The 23,197-nt window shown below is 44.9% G+C and overlaps 1 protein-coding gene across 33 annotated transcripts in view; it reads right to left on the bottom strand.

Moving 5' to 3' along the window:
* tcf7l2 (transcription factor 7 like 2) overlaps nucleotides 1-23,197 on the bottom strand; it is a 94,976-nt gene that overhangs the window by 56,538 nt on the left and 15,241 nt on the right. For 29 of the 33 annotated variants that reach the window (XM_061707882.1, XM_061707878.1, XM_061707880.1 and 26 more), the window contains exon 4: nucleotides 4,429-4,530. The exons of the other annotated variants lie outside the window; for them this stretch is intronic. In XM_061707882.1, coding sequence (XP_061563866.1) covers nucleotides 4,429-4,530 — 102 coding nt within the window. The remainder of the gene's footprint in view (nucleotides 1-4,428; nucleotides 4,531-23,197) is intronic. 33 annotated transcript variants of the gene reach the window in all.

Below are 23,197 nucleotides of genomic sequence, written 5' to 3'. Positions count from 1 at the left end.
AACATAAGCATGTTCTGGACTTGTAAAGGCTCAGGTGGGAGGTCTCGCACACACCGTAAAAATGACCAGATTCCATCACTTCCTCCACACTAATTACCATACACTTGGAGCAAGTGCCCTCCTTCTCTTCATCCCGTCAAGCCCATGCTTCACTACCTTTGACACACACGCATGCACACACAATAACACGCCGTGAGGTGCAGTTGGGAAATGGTTAACACTCCAGCCATCCCCTGCTGCTAGTGAAAGCCTGCAAAACAATGGAGTCATTGTTGGGCCCGAGCTCAACTCTAGACTCTAAGGCTGCATGTGTGTGTGTGTCAATGCGTATGCATGTCAGAAAATTGTGTGTGTTTCGAGTGGTCGTGTTTATTTTACGTTATAAATCCTCAAAACAGCAAATGACCTGTGTTTAATATGTTGTCAGTCCTTCACAAATCTAGTCACATAACTGAAAGAAGATTATAATCACAGCTCCTTCTGAGTTTTCTTATGCATTTTTCTTGATGTGCTATGATTGTATCAGCTATCTGATGCACTTCCTCGCTCAAATTACAACGAAAAGTGATTGGGGGAGCGCTTTAAGTCTGCGCGTGTCATTGTCAAAACATCACAGTGAAGGCTAAGTTGACAAAACACAGATTGTTTATGATCCTTCCCACAGGAGCTGCATGAGGCGTAAAATGTTTCTGCGGAGTCTCACCCTCAAAAAGTACACATCAATAGGCTGATAAATATTGAACAACTTTCAGCCAATGGCATAAAAGTTCAGCAGCGGCAGGTTTGGAGGCTGCCTGTGGGGCGGTCAGGCACTTCAAAAGGTCCGGCGCGGCCTCCTCTGGGGGCGCGGTGAGCCGGGGTCGTACGGCGTGGCCTCAGAGAGACCAACCTGTGTGAAGTCACTTCCTCTTCTCTCAGCTGATCCTCCAAGCATCCCAGCTCCACTGAGCTATTCCAGCCTGAAACTATTGCTGTGCATCTCTGTCCCTCCTCCGCCGGTTCGTGGGGCTTCATCTACCTCTGCGCGGATCTTTCCCTTCACATCTGCGGCCGTCCTATTGTTGCTTCAACCGTCTTCGGGTCACTCAGGCTTCAGATCTCTGTTATCTTGCAGCCCATTCCCCCGGCTTCTTATCACGGCCAACGCGACCCGACAGCACTCCAGGCTGGCAAAGAGGTCAAGGTGCTTGAACGTTTCTTTTTTGCATTTGCAAACAAAATGAAACTACTGTTTACAGCTAGATTCATTGATAAGAGGATCTACGCACCACAGCAACTAGGCCTACGTCTCAGAGATAGAGGGAACCTGAGTCTGCACGGAGTTACCGTTGGAATTCAGTGTCATACAATGCAAAATAACTTTCTTTTTCATGTATATATATGGCCAGTATATGCAAAACCATTGAAAACACACTTGCTTCCGAGTCAGGGGTGGGTGCTGGAGCAGGATAGAAGGCATGCCAACAATACAAGCTGTATTTCACATTCAATTTCATCACTGCTACCAAGAGCCTATGCAACACCGCAGCAGAGCCTCTGATCTTACCAGCCTGCGTATCAAACGGCACACATTGGGTTGAGCAATATGACCACAAATATTACAATGGTTTCTCTCATATTGATCAGTGTCAGCACTAATCACAATATCAGTTTAATGGCGCTCAGCCGACTGCAATCCGTGTTTGATTTGTTGTTTTTGTTCTTAGAAGAAAAGCTCTTTTTCTAAGGACAAAAAAAAAAGGGCAGAAGCAAAATGAAAGCTCATCCAGACTTCAGATCCTGATGGATCAATCATCAAATCCAACAGCAAACTGCAGAAACACCTTTACACAAATCTGAACAACTGTATCATTAACCCTTTTTTTTTTTTCCTCCAAGGATCAAAACGTATCCAATCATTAAGATCAATCCAATTATGAGTAATTAACCACACTTTTAACAGAACCTGTAAGTGAAGATATTTAGATTTGCTCTACACTTATTGGTAATATCAACAAACCCCAGTTCAAATCGTTTTAAAAACCTCACTATGCTTCGTCTCATCACCCACACAGAGTGTGTTTGTATTTTTCTTATGTTTCTTATGTCTTTGTGTATCTCAAGAAGTAAAACTGACGCATTTTGCTCTGGTGATAGTTGTAAGTTTTTCTTTTTTTTTTATCTCCGACTGGTTTACATTCTTTGTTGTTTTAAGCTTATTTTTGCCCCAAAGCCAATTTTGTGTTTTATGATGAATAGCCGGTGTTGCCCGTTAGTGCTGCATGCTTGAACAACTGCCAGGAGTTGAAATACAACTTTGCAGGGGATAAAAAAAGCTATAATTTAAATCACTAATATGTTTTTTAATTATAATCATACACCATTTTTTCGTCAACCAGCAGGCTAAACTTCAAAATATTACACAAATCTAAAGTGTTGATGCCGTTCTGTTTTTCTAAAACGCCTTTTAGCAAACACAAATGAAAGTGTACAGGAGGAGTTTATGCGTATGTGAAGTATTTACAGGCCTGTGACTCATGGCAGGATAAAAACCTTAAATATTTACCTGCGGCATTTGCTGCCCACGACCGGTTTAATGATTCCTTACGAGTTTGAACTCTTTTTCTCTGCGTCTCCTGAAATAACAAGAGTAAGAGCTGGATCCTGGACTCTTTAGGTGTAAAAATAACATCGCAGGGAAAAGATAAAGAGGGTCTTGGCTGGGCTTGTTTTGTTCAGACTAATGCCGTCATCGCTGGCTGTTCTTGTCTTAACGCAACTTTTGACAAGGTTTCCGTTTGAAATGAGCAGCCTCGTCAACTCCTGCTATTTTAGGACTGCGCTCGACGGGCAGCAGAGCTCCATAGAGACCTTGTTTTGTAAACTTTTTGAGTACGGTGTTTGGGATGGGATTTATTGCGGGCTGTAAAAGTGACTGAGCTGATCAAATGTCCAGAGTGACTCAGCGGGACACCATGTCTTCACAGTGTAATCTCCAAGATGATAAAACAAAAAAAAAAAGCTAAATCATCACTGCTTTCTATGAGCGCTGCAGAGCCATGACGACAGCTGTGTTGTTCCCGAGTTCACCAACGCTGAAGCTTTATCACAAGTGTTCCTGGACTCCTCCACAAATATCTTATCCTATTCAAATTTTCATTTTCATAACAATATGTTGACACTAGTGATGCACCGATTGTTCGGTAACCGAAATTGTTCGGCCGAAAATGGCAAAAAAACACTTTCGGTGTTCGGTGGAATAAGTGGGAAAAAAACCCAACAATTAATAACGGCGTTGTAATATAAGAAAATAGACTGGCCACTCCCGTAACGGTTGCGCACCACAAACATAAATCGTTGGCCAACCAAAAAGTAACCACATAAGAATTTTACCTAACATTCACCAGGAGGTGGAACCAAAACAATTTAATGCTGGGAAATTAAAAAAAAAGGTTTTTATGTTCAATAAATATTTTCTACCTTGTAATTTTGTAAAAGATTTTTTTCTTTGAAAAGCATGCCTAAATCAAATTTATTTGATTTATGCAATGGTGAAAAAATTGGCAAAATAAATGAAAAACTGCGAAGAAGCATGTTCGGTATTGTTCGTTATTCGGCCAAGTGTTTATAATTATTTTCGGTTTCGGTCACGAATTTTCATTTCGGTGCATCACTAGTTGACACAGAACTCCAAAAACACCAACAACAACAACAACAACTCTGTGGCCTGGGGCTTTAAAGGTGACCTCAGAAATACTTCTCAATCCCCATTCTCATTGATTTTCTTGGCTCGCCAACTCTGCGACCACATATGTATACCTCTCCATGTTCAACCTTCCACTGACCTTCTGTACACTTTAAGCTGTTACAAACTACTGAGTTCACATTCAGCTGCTGATTTTAGAGCTTGTCTCCTCTCAGATATTGACATGCCTGAGGTGGAAGCTCTGTTATTGGTATGTACTGCGTATGCACCCCCGTGGCTGTCCAGCCAACTCTCTTGCCAAAGTTCTCCTCCAGCTCCATGGACAGTGTAATCAATGTTCAAGGAACGCCCACACTTCCCCCGCGTTTGCAAGTCCTACATCAGTTTATTCTCATGGAAAAGTTGTCAGCGCGGGGTCAGTTGTCCATAATCATCTTGCCTGGCGTGAGTCTAACCTGGGATTCATCATTTTTTCTCAGCTTTAAAAAGGGAACCACTGGTGCACCTGCTGCAGCGGCCGCCCAACTAGAGCCATTCGCCTCCTCGTCACCCTGTCCAACATCCACAACAATATCCGCTACTGCAATCTCAGGGAGGCAACAATAACTGTCCAAATGTCAAATTGGATGAGAGAAAAGCAGCAGGTTTTTTTTTTTTTTTTTTTTTTTTTTTGTTGTTCTGTCCCGAAAAAGGGGTTAAGGAGCTAGTGAAAGAGGAAGAGTACCGAGTGGAGTATTACTTACAACGATGTGTGCCGGTGACGGGGACCTGGCATCTTTAAGTGCTTGTCTACTTGGAAGACCTCCTGGTTGAACATCTAGCAGGGGCCATTTCATCTGTAGGTACTGGAATGGCAGAAAGGAAACAGAATGGAAAGAAAGAAACAAAACATGTTAACAATGCAGAAAGCAAAAACCAAAAAGGAACAAACAAAACGAAAATACGACAGAAACGGGGGAGGGAGGGACATTTCTTGACATGTGCATGGATGTGGAAACTCAAAAACATGGAGATGCACGTAAAACTCGGATGAAAATGACCGTAAGCATGCAGCTGAGTGTACAACAGGAGTGCAAGCAGTGGCTGCGTAAACTGAGAAACATAATTCAAAGAAATACTGAAAAAAACAAAAAAAACATTTCCTTAGAAGCCAGGCAGTCTAAGACTATGTGTCTTGTGCTAAACAGCAGATAGGTGATTTAAAAAATCCCCCAGACCCTTCTCTGGAACTGGACACAGTCCATGGTTTTACGGTGAGTTAATGTCATCAATGTGACTGTTGTTAAGACTTTTTTTCTTTATTGGAACCCATAAAAAAGGGTAATGCGTGGTGTCTCACCATGCTCCAGAACGGCTAAACCTCCTGACTGCTCCCATAAATGATTGACTTGGCCTCTATCAGAAGCCAGTCTGTCTGTCTGTCGTTCCCCCACCCTCTCTCTCTCTCTCACACCCCCACACAGGCACAGCAAAACAGATAAGCAGAAACAAGGGTCATGGGAAGCATCTGTCTGTGTAATAAACTGGGCAGAGTTTAATTTGATGACCATAACTGTGATGGCCTGAAATGGACTGTACCTGTTCATAAAATGACCGGGGACGTTCCGTGGCCTACAGATTTTAAGCTGTAATAAGCATGTCACGTGGTAAAATCCTCCGCAATTAAAATATATGCTCCCCGGCCGCTCTACCAGTTATACCTGGTGTACTTGAGTGGCCGGTTGGTTGACGAGTGTCCATCTGCTCATCGTTGTCACAGACGCCTCGTTTGGGGTAAAGAGGTTACAGATGCTGTACAATGTGTGAGAAACATCCTTTTCCCAAGACGCAGTGTCGCCTGCACTTGTATTCTTGTGTACTTGTGAAACGTTATTAGTCGCAGCCAAACTACTGATCCAGATCAAATTGTGCCTTTAATCGAGGGTGCATCTAGTGGAGGCTTAAGTCAGTTTGAGACAGGAACGTGTCAAACGTGACGAAGGAGGCAGGAGTACTTAACCTCATTTTTGTGTAACAGAATGTAGCTTTAAGATATTTGCATACTCACTTCAAAAATTGTGGTTATGAAGACAGAGACTATTTGAAAATGCACTTTTTACAGAGGTATTTGTTTCTCCCATTCTTGCCGGGAAGGTTCATGGGCCATTTCTAGTTTTATTAAAGAGTTTTTATTGTATGTTCAATCCAACGGTAGACTATTTTGAATACACGTTAAGGCTGAATTATGGTTCTGCGTCAAACCACCACCGTGCCAACGCCGTCACCGTGACGCCGTCGTGAACCTTCAGACTTCTCCGTCACTCCATTTCTCCGCGGTGCAGTACCCCCCGTGACCGCTAATTCGCAATCTTTTCCTGAATGGTTTATCCGACTTTTACCGGTCACAGTGAATCAAAGAGATAAGGACAACTATTGTTCAAAAAACCAAAACAAAAAAAAAACACACATACACGAAGAAAAGAGCGCTGGAAGTTCACAACTGCTTCAAACCGGAAACCGGAAATGCGTTGCTACCAAGCGAACCAATCACAGCCCTCTCCGTCTGCGTGTGGTCTGCGTCGCCTCGACGCGTAGTTACAATTTTTGAGAGGTGCACGTCAGTGACGGCGTGTGGTCTGAGCCGTGCTGCCTTCAGGCACACAAGTATACCTCTTTTCTAATTGCAAAACCCCTCGACTGCATCCTCCCGTCCTCTCAAGTATGTTCCCCAAGTTGTAGTCGGGAAGTCTGAACTACCAAGAACACGGAGAACACAAGCCCACAGTTTGGTTTTTCCTCAACGTTGGAAGAGGAGCAATCACTGCCGTTGGATAATTAATGCAAAGAAAGTTGCAGCCTTGGTGTCGCAGACACTCATTATAAATTGTCAAGATATTGAAAGCTGCTTTATTTCACCTAAAGAGCTCTAACAAGGGAATCTGAACTTGGAGCTGAATCTATAATGCCATTTGGAGGCAAACCTTTGACATGATCAAAGAAAAAAAAAAAAAAAAAAAAAAAAAAAAGAGTGTGGAAGGTCTCTCTTCTCTTCCCATCGTCTTAAATAGCATTGCACAAGTGACTGAAATCATCCTTGCAATAATGACCTGAGCAGCTTCTGTGACATTTCATTATCACCTTGCCATAATTATTGAACCCGAGATCACATGGTTACAAAAAGTTTGCCGTCTAAATTACCGTCTATTCTTCACACGGTCCAGAGCGGAGCGAACCGAGCTTAATTATCTGGCGTTGGCATGGTGACACAGGTGAGGAAAACACCGGATTTAATTTGTTTGTGTTGCTAACTTGCAAAAAAGGCATCCGTTAGTTTGTATGCAGGTCTGACACCGCGGCTACACGCGAGTGTGTCAGTGCTGGTCCGAGAGCGAGTGTGTCTCGACCCTTCCTGAGACTGTGTCTAAATCAGGCGTAATTAGCGGAGAGTTCACTGTGGGGTGCCTGCCGGTGGTAGATGCTGGAGGGAGTTATTGACTCCATGTCCTCAGTTACAGACCCGTGCAGAGCGAGGAGAAAGAATTAATAGAAAACACACACACACACACACGCACAGAATGCCTGCCGCCTGTTCCTTTTCCACCGCAAACTCATTTACGACCCAAAGACAACTTTTACAGCTAAAACGCTGGGTTTGTTTACGCTTGTTTGTATGTCCTCGGAGCGGAAAAAAGAAAGAGAAAGGTTGTAAAAGCTCCAGAGTTGAGGTCCTGTGGGTTTTTAATGGACCCCCCCCGCCCCCTGCCCATACTGGATATTAACTGCCATGAGAGAAGGGTGGCGCTGCAACAGTAAAGCAGGCGGACGAAGAGGGGGAGTGATGGGGCTACTGTCGTCTATGAGGTAATTCGAGACAAGCGTCCATTGGTGCCAAAGCAGTTCGAAGACAGGGCAGCGAAGGAGGAAGAGGAATTGTGGATCCAGTCATGGGAAAGTTCTGCCATCACATGTGGACACATGCAAATGTTCAAAAACAGCTGCAGCTGAGAGTTATGGGGGGGGGGGGGTCATGCTGAGGAGGTGAAGAGAGAGATTGAAGGTGACGCCCTGCCAGTGTTGCAATGGAGCAGCGAGACACCAAACCACCAAAGGAGGGGTTGGGGGTGGGGGGGGGGTGTTGGAGTGCATGCCCTGACAAGTGGCACCACTTCAGCCCCGATATTGCAAATGTTCTCACACACTAATCTCTCCCGCAGATTTTATGAGCATGCCGAGGAAGATGGAGTCTTGGCAAGCGCTGCGATTTAGTACCACCCCCTTCTTGGCCTCCTGCCTCACTCCACTTTTTTTTTTTTTTTTTTTTCCTTCCACCCGCCCGTCTGCCCTGCTAACGGACACGCTGCCTGGGCTTGAGTGGGACATGACCTCTGACCCCTATGCGCCGCTCCGAGCCCCTCCTCGTCCCCCCACTATGCGACCTGAAAACTCTCCTGCTATGAGGGGGCCCCCTGTGTAACTCAAGAGCCATTCCAATGTGACAAATTGCTCCGGAGTTCCAGGATAACTCTCTCTCTCCTCCTCCATCTCTCCTGCCGCCCTCCCTCCCTCCCTCCTTCCCTCCCTCCCTCCCTCCCACACACAAACACTAACCAGCCCCCTGCCCGCTTGACAGACCCCCACCCAGCGAGAACCACCCAGTGGTTGTGCAGCTTCTCCCCTTTCCTTTTCAGCCTTCCCTCTCAAAGTTGTTCTTGTCCCCTACCCTGCACCCCGCCTCGCCCGGTCAGCCCCACAATGGGAGCTGAATGACTCAATTGTCTCTAATGAACTGAAATACAAGGGAGTCCCATAAATCCTCACAGAGGGGTGAACTTGCCCTCCCTGTCCTGATTTCCCCCGTCATATACTGCTTCCCCAAGTGCGTGGATGGGACTGCTAATAGGGAGGGTGTTTATAGGGGAATGATCTATAACGATTTTAGTATTGATAATTTTACCCAGAGTTATTGCATCTTAACATTTATTCTCAGGAAATAAACAAGTGTGCTCGCTAATGGTGCTCAGAGGCAAAGCTGAACCCTTCCAAGTGTATTTTTCTGAGTCCAAAACCCAAATACATCCCAACCTCGAAAGGAGCTAGAACCAAACTGAGACTGATGTGTTGCTTTTTCTGTTGTGTCTTTGAGCAGGTGATTTCCCCGTGCATGCTGAATCCCTCCCTCGTTTGCAGACGAGCGCTGATATACCACACAGTTTGGCATGTTATGAGCTACAGACTGTGAACCCAGATCCACGCCGACTGTCATCACAGTGAAAACAAGCCGGGGCCCCGGTCCCAGTGTCACAGCAGAGGGGAGACAAATGGAGGGGTGTCATCCTGGCGTATCACACGCCAGCTTACATCACTGATGTTATTATCTCAACACCAGCACAGGAGCAACCTGGAAAACAGCCCCATTCCCATCCAGTGTTAGGCTCCAAAAATAAGCTTTTTTTTTTTTTTTTCATACATTCCATCAAACCAAGTAGTGCTGCTCACAAAGGGGTGAAGTATTCCTCAATTTTACATGTGAATGACACAAATAGTACAGGATTGTTTTGCGTGCTCCTTGCCAACAACCCGCTTCTTTTCCATCAAGCCCCAATCTGATGTGTTTATCGCATGCTGCCTGGCAGTCGGCGCGGCAGCCACCGCGCCGCTTGTTCGTTTTGTTTTGGATTAAGAGCAGAGGGCTCGAGACCAATCAAACAAACTGAGCTCCTTATGTGCCAATGTGGCTCGCGAAACGCTGGCCGTCGTTCCAGCCGGCGACCGCGGGACAAATGATGAGGACTGCTGGGGCTCCATCAAGCATTTCAGACATGCGGGCAATGCGAGAGCGAGAGGGGAGGCAGACACAGAACAGCGGATAACAGCTTTGGTTTACCATCAACATATGGATGCTGGGCGTTGCTGCAGACAGGCCAGCGGATCTCCGGGCCATCTGTGGCCGCCTTCATAACGCAGATATGACATAGCTCTCCACAGGCATGCATCCAGATAGCGCATGCACAGTCATACTGACCGCCTGTGTCTCCACCCGGACATACTGTACATGCTTGCTCCTTAGTTTACACCTGAACGCCAGTGCTTACACACACACACTTGAACGCTTCCACGGGCGGACTGGTCCAGCACCTCCTTAGGGAGAGCGCTCAGAGATGGGATTGACAGCTTGCAGATTACGCAAATCAAACCACTACTATAAAGAGCTTTATTTAAGTCTGGAAATGATCAAGGCTAGTAAGAGGACTCCATTCAAAGCGCGGCATGTAAACTGCACAAGGCTTAAGAGATTAGTCCGTCCAGTTTGACTACAAAATTATCCTTTTAAAAATGAGTAGAGCATATTGTCTTGATCTCTTGTGGATCATGCTGGCAGCCTTTGTCGTCACGCACAGGTGCAAGGAGAGAGGCAGCAGCATGCTCATGCAAATACGTAACTTATCGAGGAGGAGAAAATGAGCCTCTGTAATTGAGAGGGGGAGATGCTCAACACAGATGTTTTGAAATCCTTTAGGTTGAGGGAAAATTACACCATCAGCCCACTCAGCTATAGTTTCTGCATACGGCACATGTCTTCGGAGGAGTGGGTGTAGTGTAAAAGGAGAAGGAAAGAAGCAGGGCTTGATAAAAGTGAGAGAAAGTTAAACACTAGAGGCCCCATCATGGCTGCTTTGGTTCTACTGATGCACATTTTATGAGTTAATATTAAAAAAATAAAAAAAATAGCACCCCACCTGCACAGATAGCCCGAGGCATTTTGCAACCAGGAAAATAAAAGTGAAATGTAGGAAAGCCTGGGGTTTGGTGTGCCCCGGGCGGGAAGGGGTCCACCGGGCTTCTATTTATTCCAAAGCCAGAACCACTGGGGGGGATCCGCTGGACCAACACCACTGGGGGCTGCTGACCCGAGCCAAAGCCCCCCCCCTTCTCACCTTTTACCACCTTTTGCAACAATCTACATCTCAACCTCCAACTCTTTTCCTTGTAGAGAAAAAAAACCCAAACCCCAGCTGCTTTCATATAAGCCCTTTTTCCAGGGAGGGGGAATATGAGCGTGACCCCTCCTTCCTCTCCACCAGACTCAGACTTTGCTCGCCCCTTAAAATGAGGTTGTACACACAGGCTTGTGCAACTCCTATTGTTCGAAATATCTCAGAAGGTCGTGCGGGCCTGGACAGAAAGGCGGATAAGTGCTTGGTTTTTTTCCCACTTATACGTTTGCCTTTTTCTTTTTTATTTAGAAGTACTTCCATGTTCACATGACTTCCATCAAGCCTGTTGTGGAGCGATTGAAATGAGCGAGTTTTGGCTCCTTTAAAACATTGGTTCAATGTGATAAGCAAAGCTCCACTCTGACAGTGTTGATTTAGCAGGTGTGGGCAAATGTGCTGTTCAAACACCAGCTGATTGACCCAAAAGGTTTCAAAGCATTTCACAACATGCAGGTGACACATTTTTTTCTTCAGAAAAAAGAAAAGCTAGGTCATTGCTTCAATTTTTATTTATTGAAATCGAACAGGCAAAATAAGGCCACGTTTATACGTAGCCGGGTATTTACAAAAAAGGATATTTTCCCCTCTACGTTTTCAAAAATATCCTCGTTTACACGGACCCGCATGAAAACGCTGTTAACGTCATGCCAGCCAATCAGAATCCTGGAAAAAACATCAACAAATGACACGTGTAACTTCCAGTTAAGGCTGATTTATGGTTCCGCGTTACACCAACGCAGAGCCTACGGCGTAGGGTACGCGGCGACGCACACCGTACGGCGCGCATCGCCGCGTACCCTACGCCGTAGGCTCTGCGTCGATTTAACGCGGGACCATAATTCAGGCTTTACTTCCAAGACGGACCGAGAGTCTTTCGTTTGGAGTGACAGAGAAGTGGAGTTACTTTTAAGTGTGACTTTAGAATATAAAACAGGTAAAATACAAGAAAATATTGACGGTGGCCAAACTAATGTAAACAGGTCGCACACATGACGCTGGTGAGTTTCTGGTGCATATGTGACGTTCTGAAGCTTAAATCTCCGTTTTCCTCTGTTTTTGAAAATTTCCACTTTGGCCGGAGTTTTCAGAAATGATCGTTTTTGGGGGCTTTGAGCTGCGTGTTTGTGTAAACGAACGGCCAAAACGCATGAAAACGCCTCCGTTTTTGCTCCGTGTAAACGGGGCCTAAAAGTGGGTCCTGAAAGGTGTTGGCGGGGGGGGGGTTGGGTCTTCTACAGCCTTAAAAGCCTCAGTTGAAAAGGTGCTGCAGAACTCCATGCAGACTGTTAGCACAGGCTTTCAGGACCCTGGTGTCGGGACCATCTGCGCCTCAAGCATTGCTTCAGTTCATTGACTTTTTATCTTTTTTGTATCCGATACAATACACCTGGCACACCTGTTACACCTGGTACACCTGGTTGTATCCATAAACCCCTGAAAGAAACTGAGGTTAGCGTGGCTGCATTCCAAAATGGTCTCAGAAAGTAAACAACGTTCCGCATCTGACTTTTGCACCCGCTCCCTCTTTACCACTGCCTTGTGTCATTACAAGTTTTTCTTGGCCACTCTATAAATAGTGGCGGGGAGCGGAGGAAGGGGGGGGGGGGGGGGGGGGGGGGCTTGACAGCCAGCGGGAGATGGCTGGTCTTCCGTTGGCCCCGCTAATGAACAGACAGTCTGGCAGCTTTAGCATCAGGAGCAGCAGAAAGTCTCCTCTTTCAGGTGATCCTCCCGCTTCACAGAGCCACACTCGCTGCTCCTCTGAGTGACTTGAGTGACTGGGTGTAGTTGTTTTAGCGCTGTGGTGAAATCCATTTGTTTTCTTGTACTGTATGTTGTTTCAGCTCTTCTGACTCCTTTTTGTCTGGGATGCTCCATGTGAACTTGTGGAAGGGGGAAGTTGAGGAAGTTGAAACAAGTTCAGCTTCCTTCAACAAGTCCTAATGTTGACTCCATTTATTCCTGTACTTATTAGTGTTTATTTTAGTTTGGGCACTGACACATTGCTAAGTCTGGATTTTCACAGTAATTGGGATTTGTGTGTTTATTGAATCACTCAATGCTCCGCTCATAAAACACTGACCTACTCTGAGAACATGTGGCTCCAAATAGGTGTGTCTACAGGCCAAGGTGTGTCTAAGCCCCTTATGTAAGACCGTATCAGGCTAGTGGGAGGGGAGGAAGTTGGTCCACCCTTCCACTCGCTCTGTGCTTACCTTTGTTTGCAGGAAACAGCTTAGTAAGGTAGAGAGGAGAAGTAAAAAGCTGAACAGCAGCTGAGCAGCGTTGATGAAGGCGCGTAAGCTGACTGCAGCGCCCACGTTCGGCTGAAGAAGGCTGTATTTGATATTGTGCTTGAGGAGAGTTGAACGCTGCCCTTGATGTTGGGCGTCTGGTTTTGTTCTGTGAGAGTTCACTATGAATTAGTTAAACGGTAGACTGGATATACAGAAGCTGTGAAACATGCCTCAGAGGGAGAGAATGTGTACACTCTCAGGCTTCACAAAGACTTCCAATATTCTCAAAACACTCCGCTATCACACAATTCCACCTACACAAATTCATCAGTCTGAAAGCGTCATGTCAAAGGCATAACACACATACCAATAGGCAATTAATCTGCACAAAGGAATCATACGAAACAAACAAACATTTGCTTGGTTTTCTGTCTCTTTCACGTTTGCGCGTACACCTTGAAGCGGTTCGTCCTCCATATTCATGAGGCCTACTCCCTCAGCATACCCCAAGCCCAATATTTCAACTCAAACCTTAAACATGGTTTCAGGTTATGAGTTTCCAACCCAAACAACTAGGGTAATTCAGCCGCTTTAAGCTATTTCTTTTGGTTTTGATTAGCTTTAACCTACCTTAGAGTTGTTGTCAAAGAGGGTCTTTACTATGATAATGTACGAGAGCGAGAGAAAAAGAAAAAGAAATCCCACATGAGCAAACACATGCACACTCATGAGTAGTGATGCACCGAAATGAACATTTGTGGCCGAAACCGAAAATAATAATAATAAACACTTGGCCAAATACCGAATAATACCGAACAATGGTTCTTCGCAGTTTTTCACCATTGCATAAATCAAATAAATGTGCAGTGAAATACCTGCCAGTCACAATTTGTCTTACTGTACTTATTGTATTGTTTCTCATCATTCCTTTTTCATTTTCTTCTGTAAAAATCAAATTAATCGGGTCGCGACGGGGCTGATCTCCGCAATTTGAAGCCTTGTATAATAATTGTAAAAATCTGGGTTATTTTCTTGGAGGATCTCGTCAAACATATCAGACAGTGAGGGTTCTCCACCGCATCGGTAGTACGGGCCATTTCTCTGCGCTGTGCGTCCCGCGACCATCTCCATCACCAAGCAGGTTTCCCAAATCCAACTCTAAATGTGGCTAAATGTGAAATGTGTGTAATGTATTCACTATTGCAATATATGTAAATGTCTAAGATCGTGTTAGTAAGATTGATGTGTCAGGTTGTTCTCCTGTTCCTTCTATCTTAAATAGAAGCAAAATAACAAGAACAGAAACTTTTTGCACGCTATATTTGTATTTGTTCTAACTTGTTGTTTAACTTGTCTTTCTTTTATATTTTTAGCCGGGGGACTGCCAATGGAAACTAGCTCTGTAGCTAAAATTGGGTGCATTTGCATTTTTAATTCTAAATGTATATGAATGTACACTGTCCCTTCCCAAATAAACTGAATTGAACTCAGCCTGGATCATTTCTCGTGTCCTCTACTTTTTCCCCACATCCCAGTAATGATCTGACATGCTGACATGTTTGCTGCCATTTAACAGCGCACGCCCCTCACTCCACGCTGTTTGATTGCGTCATCACACGCCATTATTCGTTTATTCGTTCGTTTATTTTCCCACTTATTCCACCGAACACCGAGAGTGTTTTTTTGCTATTTTCGGCCGAACAATTCCGGTTACCGAACATTCGGTGCATCACTACTCATGAGGTTCTGCTGCTTTTCCACAGTGGCTTAATGAATAAATAAGTAATAAGGGCTTGGTTATCGGAGCTCATTAAAATGGGTGAAGACAATATAAGCCCTGAAGAGGGTCAGGTCCTCCCCCAGTCTGTGGATGACCTGACCACAGAGCCCCAGCTTTCACCTCCAAATCAACCCAGTCAGTGTTGAAACCCCAACCTTACCCTCCACATCTCTACCTTCCCCAATACATCTGTAACTGCTAGAAAAAGGAGGGGGAAAAAAAGGCTCCCTCTCTTTCATACACACCTCTCTCATGGTTAATTACCACTTAGCTCAATCACGTGGTGACACGGCCATAAGAGCCCCTCCACACCTCCCAACACAAACAGCAGCACACATGCCAATTATTGATGAATCTTTAATATGGCATTTTGCAACGTCTCCATCTCATTTCCTGCCACTGAGCTGATGATTGCACTATCAGGAGAGTCTTTAGAATCTCATTTATATGAACAAAATTGATAATAAATTGGCTTAAAGTAACATCTCATTTCATGTCTGAAATAGAGTGGTCTCTGCCATTCGGAGAAGAGGGTTAACTTCTTTTTATACCCCCACCCCGTCTATCCTGTCTCGCATCTTTCTGGCGATGTCTGTATAAAAATCCCTGGACGAAAATCCCACGCCGCGATAACATGTCAATAATGAGCCGAGGCCATCTATTGATCAGCTTAATTTTGCATCTATTAGCTGGGGAATGGCTTGCTCCGGGGGCGAGGGAAGCCAGGCGCTAACACGCACCGACAGGCTGGATGGAGATCATTACAACTGATGTTCACACACACGCTGTGATTGACATGGAGATAAGGCAGAAGAGAGCCCAGGCTCGCACGCCTCCCCGCACACTAAGCTAATGATACACCAAAAATGTGCATGAGCGTACATCAGTGTGTGAGTGCGTACGCACGCAGGAACATGATAGAGAGAGCATCTGTCTAGAAAAAGAGTTGTAGCAGGAGAAAAAGAATGAAAGAGGAGAAGAAAAGCAGGCCACACGCCTTTGCTAATTGGCACAGTCAGGCAGGAAAGCTCGTGAAGGATAAAAAAGCATTTAGCAGAGCACCTTAGCTTTCTAGATCACATTATCAAGTCTGTGTCATTTAAATACAGTTGAAAACACCCTCAGAAAAACGTGACTTTGGCCTGGAACGTATAGCTTCATCCGACACTTCCGTAACTTAGAGACTCTGCATAAGAAGGTACGCCGGGGTGATCATTATGAAAACGGTTTGTTTTCCTGTGATTGCAAGCTTCATGTGCTGCATGGTAACACACCAACCACAGCAGACGGAAAACACTTGGAGGAGGCCTCTTCTCTCCAGATATATATTTACTTTCTTTATTGCAGTCATGATTGCGAACACAGAACAAGTTTCTTTTGACATCCGTCCACGCTGACGACCAAAACTGTCGAGTCCAGCCGCAAAGAGCCACTGGAAGTAGGACTATATTGTTTTGCCGTTTTCAATTGTCAGTTACTTTTTTGGCTTCCCAACACGTGCTCATGCTCCTCCCCTTAAAGTCTACGCTCAGTATTTGTTAAACAAGACAAGCTCAGAAAGGAAGTAGAAATAATTGCATGAGGATAAGTTCGAGACTCTTTAACGCTCATCATCTCCAGACCCGACCGCTTTCAGGTTGCCAGTTGCCACGTGAGACTGAATTGGAGGTCAAAACCAGCCTTTTTGTCTTGGCCTCAATCGATATTAGATAATCCTTCCTCCCAAACTACCTCAATGTATTTTTTTTTAACAAATGCATTAAAAAAAAAAAAAAAAAAAGAAGAAGTAATCATCCTGTATTGGTCCTACGGGAACGGGTATTTCCAACACTGCCTGACATGTAATTCACATGACCAGACATCCAGGTTCAGGCCGGATCCATGCATAGTGAAGAAGAAGAAAATGATGTGGCGTGACGCCCTCTTCTTCATGCAAAGTTATCCACCTCTGCTGCAAGCGGCCTGGCTCCACTTTGACGCAACAAGCTGCAACACAGAGCGCTGCACGTTATCCACACAGACCGGCAACGGCTGGGCGCTGGGATCTGCACGTTTTACCTCACAGTCAAAAGATGCAACGTCTGAGTGTACAGTGTAGACCGGCACTGCACCTGAGTTTCTTTTTTTTTTGGGCGGGGGGGGGGGTTGGGATCTTGTTTTATGTCAGTTAGCTTCTATCGAAGTGAGGTCAGAGAGACAGAAACAAAAACCCTTGGCTACAAACTGTGTGTTTTTGTCAGCTGAGGGATGCAGCGAAGGCATCGAGGGAGCCACGGGAGGAGGGAGGTGAGGGGTGGGGGAGGAGAAGAGAGAGAGAGAGAGAGAGACAGAAAAAAAAAAAAAAAAAAAAAGCCCTCAGCCAAGCCATCAAGTTGAACATTGAACTTCACAGTAGTAGCTGCCTTTCTATGCCTCTCCTTTTGATGTTACCTCCAAAGCAAAGGATCAAAGGCTTGGAGTGTGGCGTGGGGAAGTCCCAAGCTCTTAGCCTGCCAGCCCGTTATATATGCAAAAGTCTACGCCAAAAGAGAGAGAGTCGGGCAGAGCGAAAGCACGAGATAAGGGGGTTGAAAAAAAAAAAAAAAAAAAAGAACGAAGAGGAAGCACGCATGGAACGTGGTTAAATAGCAATGTTTTGTGTCTAATGAATGACGAGAGGATGATGCAGCCAGCCAGCTAGTTACAGTGGGATGCAGAGAGGGAGATGCTGCACACGCACACATGCAAACACACACACACGCACACACACACACACACTTTAGGGAGCAGCCAGAGGGCTGGGCATAGAGGTAAAGGAGGTACAATAGGAATGGGATTGGACGAGGAGGAAAAAAGTGCAACAAACACAGTGTTTGTTGCCCATAACAACTTCCCCTCAAACACACACACACACACACACACACTCTTCCTCGTCACACCAACGCCAGCTCCTCTCCAACATCAAGGGGGTGAGAGACTGTCTTGACATAAATATACAGTGCACCGTTAAAGAGAAGACTACAGTAAACACAGCACACATGAAACCCTGGTAGTGTCTGACTGTAGGAGAGACACTAACACGTGCGCACACACATCACACACACACACACAACACACACACACACACACACACACACACACTGGGCTCAGCTGGGCCAAAGAGAGGAGCAGAAGTGTGCTAAAATTGACAAATCTCTACGAAACAAACGCAACACACACACACACACACACACACACACACACACACACACACACACACACACACACACACACGCACACACACCCTTTCCCCAAGGCTGTAGGATTAAGAGGTCCAGCTGGCTGACAGCAAGCCCTTCCTTCCCACGTATCCCGTCGATCTCAGCCCCTCTCTCTCGCTCACACACACAAACACGCCCAGCCCTCCTCCCTCCAGAGCCCTCTCCACACCTCCATCCCCTGGCCTGGCAACCACAACCGTTAGCCTAGTGTGCCAGGAGGACACACCTGACTATGACACTATCGCCAACACAGATCTGAGGACACAGGGACTCTTCAATAGTCGGGGACAGAATAATCCTCAAGATAAGGAAGTGTAATGTCACTATCTGACACCATTAAAGAAGTTTAATCAATCAATCAATCAATCAATCAATCAATAAGCCGCCTTCCCGTCACTGATATTGGTTGCATTCCTCTAGTTATGGTATTGAGAGATGGAGGAAGAGCAGGAGAAAAGGAGGAGTGGATGGTGACGAGAGAAAGGATGAGGAAAAGGCACTGGAGCACATGATTAGCATTAAACATGTCTGGAAGAAAACGTGTTCTGGTTTTTTCTGGGTTTTTTTTGTGGAGGGCGTTCCTCGACTGTTTCACTATGTATTACAGTTTGAAAAGTCAGAAATGTGTTACTGAATTCACATTAGTGTTTGTCTCAGTCAACACAAGGAGAGAATAGACGAGAGAAGTGAAGGCAGAGCTCTCCCTGAACAAAGAGGAGGAATCTCAAATTCCCCAAAAATAAATGGTCATATTTACTCTGGTCATTTAAATAATTTAAGCCCAAAGATTGTGTTCCCCAAGAAGGACTTGGAAGACCAAGACTAATAGATCTACAAGCTAGAAGTCTCCTTCTCTGAGACCTGTAGTGCCAGACATCAGTGACCGACTTGATGTGGGTTTATTTAAAAGGATATTAAAAGGACATAAACAGTAGTGGGTCTCGTTTTGGTTGTGATCAAATCAGAGAATGCTGATGATGGGCTGGTTTAGGGCTGGGCAATATATCGAGATTTTAATATATATCGATATATTTTCAAACACGATATGGTACGAGACAATATCGTTTATATTGAATTTTAAAAAAAAAAAGATTTTAATATAGCTTATTTTGTGACAAATTGACTTGAATGTTTTATTTGAGATTTGCACAAATGTTTTGTTATTTGCACAACTGTCAACCTCAGTGGAAAAGTCTGCCTGTTACTGTCTACATTATATTAATTGCACAGTGTATTTTAATTTAATTGTTATGCAGGAAAGGGATATTTGTTTTATTTTATTCAAGAAGCATTTTTATTCTATATATGCAGGCAGTTTATTTTTATTTCATTTGTTTTATACATGTTGATATTGTGCAGACCTCTGTTAATAAAGGAACCTGTGTGACATTTGGCACGAGGCTTTGTATTAAAACTGACTGTTTTTTTAAGGGTTTGCCTCAGAAAAAATGAAGCTAACAGAGATGCTAACAGGGATGCTAACAGAGATGCTATGCTATAATGCTTTGGGGGAAACCCCAATTAAGGCACAGAAAAAATATCGAGATATATATCGAGTATCGCCATTCAGCTAGAAAATATCGAGATATGACTTTTGGTCCATATCGCCCAGCCCTAGGCTGGTTGGATTGCTCCAATGAAGAGCAGTAGAGTAGAGCATGGGAGGTGAAAAGAAAAAAAATTATATATAAAAACAGACACGGCAGCATCGCCAGGACAGAATAAGAATTAGGGACTAAGAAATGCAGCAGGGAGAGAGGGAGCGAGAGAGAAAAGGCAGAAAAAAAAAATTCCCAATGATGACACGTAAGTGCAAAGAGCGATTAAGGATTTACTTTCAAAAGGACTCCCATTGATCTTTTTTGATAGACCTGCAATAAATCAAACCGGATTGACTCGCATGAGAACCAAGCCTAATCCTTTAGTCAGATCCAGGAGAACTCCAACCAAACCAGCTGTTAATTTAGGCTTTACAAGATAAAGCGGGAAAAATCCAACCTGATGTACCCTAGGGCAGGGGCTTACATCATCTCTGTAAAGCAATCAACTTATTGCCAGTTTGGAGAGGTAATCAGAGCACATACTGAGAGGGAGGGTCCAGGGAGGTGGAAAAAAAAAAAAAAAAAGACAGAAAGACAAGGAATGGCTGAAGAAGGAAGATGGAAAACAGAAGTATAGTAAAGTAAAAAAAGAAACATGTTTCCCTGGATACTCGGGCTGTACATAGGTCATTTAACAATGAAACTTATTTTGGAGAAAAAGAAGAAAAAAAATACATGTTTACATAGAATACTACTCCAATTATCCCCTGAGCTTGAAGATGAAACAGAGGCTTGCTAGCTGCGAACAGTAGCTCTCTGGGGTGACAGCAGGGATTGGAGGACGGATTCTGCCCCCCCTTTCTCTCCATCTCTGCAACCCTGTAATTTCCCTGGAGGCCGGCCCAGACCTCGTCCCCATCCCCAGCGGCCAGTGCCACCTCAGCCGGGTCCTGCCAGCCATACTGTGGCTGCACCAAAGTACAACCATAGTAATTAAAATTGTTATTTTTGTTTGGGGGGAACAAGAGGGATTTTTTTTTCCAGGCTCTGGGAGGAAGTATTGCAAGACACCAAGGAGGCCACATGAGTAAACCACACTGATGTCTCTCTTTCAGTTACACACTGTGTGTGTGTGTGTGTGTGTGTGTGTGTGTGTGTGTGTGTGTGTGTGTGTGTGTGTGTGTGTGTGTGTGTGTGTGTGTGTGTTAGGAATGGGTGATATTTTACCGTTCACGATATACCGTCAAAAGAATTCCTCACGATAAGAATTTGTCATCTCGTGGTAAAAACGATAAATTCCCGTTGATGAAGTTTTTGTGTAAAACTGATTTATGGTTCTGCGTTAAATCCACGCACAACGTACATGAAGGAAGGAAGGAAGGAAGGAAGGAAGGAAGGAAGGAAGGAAGGAAGGAAGGAAGGAAAGGAGAAAACAAGGAAAGGAGGAAGGAAGGGAGGGAAAAAGGAAGGAAGGAAGGAAGGAAGGAAGGGAGAAAAGAGGAAGGGAAGAAGGAAGGAAGGAGAGAGCAGGAGGGAGGAAAGAAAGAAAGAAAGAAAGAAAGAAAGAAAGAAAGAAAGAAAGAAAGAAAGAAAGAAAGAAAGAAAGAAAGAAAGAAAGAAAGAAAGAAAGAAAGAAAGAAAGAAAGAAAGAAAGAAAGAAAGAAAGAAAGAAAGAAAGAAAGAAAGAAAGAAAGAAAGAAAGAAAGAAAGAAAGATGTAACAAACATGGTGGATCTGAGAGCGAGATAGATTTATAGTTGAAAAAGATGGAGTTGAATTGGTATTTTTTTTTATCGTCATTTTTATCGTTATCGGGATAAATGCCAGAAATGATCGTGATACATTTTTTAGTCCATACCGCCCATCCCTAGTGTGTGTGTGTGTGTGTGTGTGTGTGTGTGTGTGTGTGTGTGTGTGTGTGTGTGTGTGTGTGTGTGTGTGTGTGTGGACTGAGTGGCATCAGAGTACTACATGGGTTTTAGTTCCTCTTCTTAGGCGTGTGTGTTACACCACACTGGATGAAGAGGATAAAGCCCTAAAAACAACCCAAACGCCCCGCCGGTGCACACTGACACAAAGACTCATTAGCTCCCCCATCTTCCCTCGCCTTTAATGTCCTGTTTACGACGCAAAACAACCAGATCAGGACTGAAATCCAATCAGAGCGCTTCGCAGGGCCCTTCATGTCAGCCTCACATGAGAGCTGAGAAGAAGCAGGCCCTGTAGTCTCTGGACACTATCCAAGGGAAAACCAAACCTCGGGAGTCCAAACAAAACCACACATAAAACCAGAGCTAAAACAGCAGTCTCTCCCCTGCCTATCGCGACCCCACCAGCACAAACACACTCGTCCTGACCTACGCTAGTCTGTCCTCTCCTGGTTACACTGGATGCACACAGGGATCATGCTGACTTCAGCAGGGCTCCCCAACAATTGCCAAATTGAGCGAAGCTCGGCGATGTGGGCTTTGACACGGCCTCTACGGTGTGTGTGTGTACGAACAGCCATCCATGTAAAGACTGCCCCTTAAGCCGCGCTATCTTTAGCAGCTCAGCTAAATGTTTAAAACCCAAGACCCAACTCTACCACCTCCTGATTTCAAACAAGATGGTCTGGCTCTTTGGCAGTGGCTTCCCACTAGCACCTCCCTACATGGCCACAAGGTCACACGTTTAATTACACAGAAAGTAGTAATCTCACCGGACAGATGGCAAGCCTCTCAATCACTTTATGTCCAATTGAATCATTACTGACGTTATTTACTCAAATGTGGGATGCTGAAAAAAACAACAACAACGTATTTCCGACAGAAGTGGGGTGGGGGAGGGGGAGACGGCCGAGGCAGCGTTGGGACGTAGAGGCAGATGCTGAGCTTGCTGAGCAACCACGACTCGGATCAAAAAGGAGAGAACACAAGCTCGACTGTGAGCTTTAGGGGAAAACTGGAGGTTTAACACCGCAGTGATCAGTACTAGAATAAACACATCTTCTTTTCTTCTTCTCTCAAAACCCAAACTGGTACGGAGCTCCAGCCGCTGTGGAAACAGTCAGCTCCCAGCAGCTCAGTTGAGGAAACCGCATGACAAGGCTAATTTAAAAAAACTTGAGGAAAGTCTCCATCTTCTTAAAAAGGAGGGCCAAGAAAAAGAAAAAAAAGAGGGTTCTGGTTTATGGAGTTTTCTTTTCCTCTTAAGGGCAACCAGTTTGACATTGGGGGAGAAATCCCAGCGGGCTTGACTCCTTTCCTGAAAATCCTGGAATGGCAAGCGAGTCGCCTCATCTCAGCATCCATATCCCCGCTCCGTGTCGATGCCTTACTCTGTGTTTCTTAGCTCCTCTTGCCAACGACTTCTGTGAAAAATTTGAGGTCGATTTTCCCAGTGTTTCAGACCGCAGCATCTCGATCTCCGGCCAAGCGAGCTCCAGTGACTGAGCTGGCTTGCCAAGAGACAAGATTCTCACCGACTTCAGTTCTGAGATTCGCTCCGACTCATTTATGATTTAGCACCACCACAATGCTAAAAAGCAGAAAATGAATCATGCCAAATTGACTCATTTATGTAAAACATCAAAAAAGGACATCACCAAGATCATCTTTGCACAAGAAAGTGCTGAAATTACTTTCAAGTTTTCCAAAATATTTTGGGAAACTCCTGAGAAAACCGGTTTGACAGGTGTCAAAATAATCCCCAAATAGAAGTGACCTAGCAGGAGACGGGCATCACGTACAGGTGAGGAAA

This window comes from Cololabis saira, chromosome 19, assembly GCF_033807715.1.
Source record: "Cololabis saira isolate AMF1-May2022 chromosome 19, fColSai1.1, whole genome shotgun sequence".
Classification (NCBI taxonomy): Eukaryota; Metazoa; Chordata; class Actinopteri; order Beloniformes; family Belonidae; genus Cololabis; species Cololabis saira.
The sequence above is the reverse complement of the archived record's forward strand: the minus strand, read 5'-3'. Positions and strand labels throughout refer to the sequence as shown.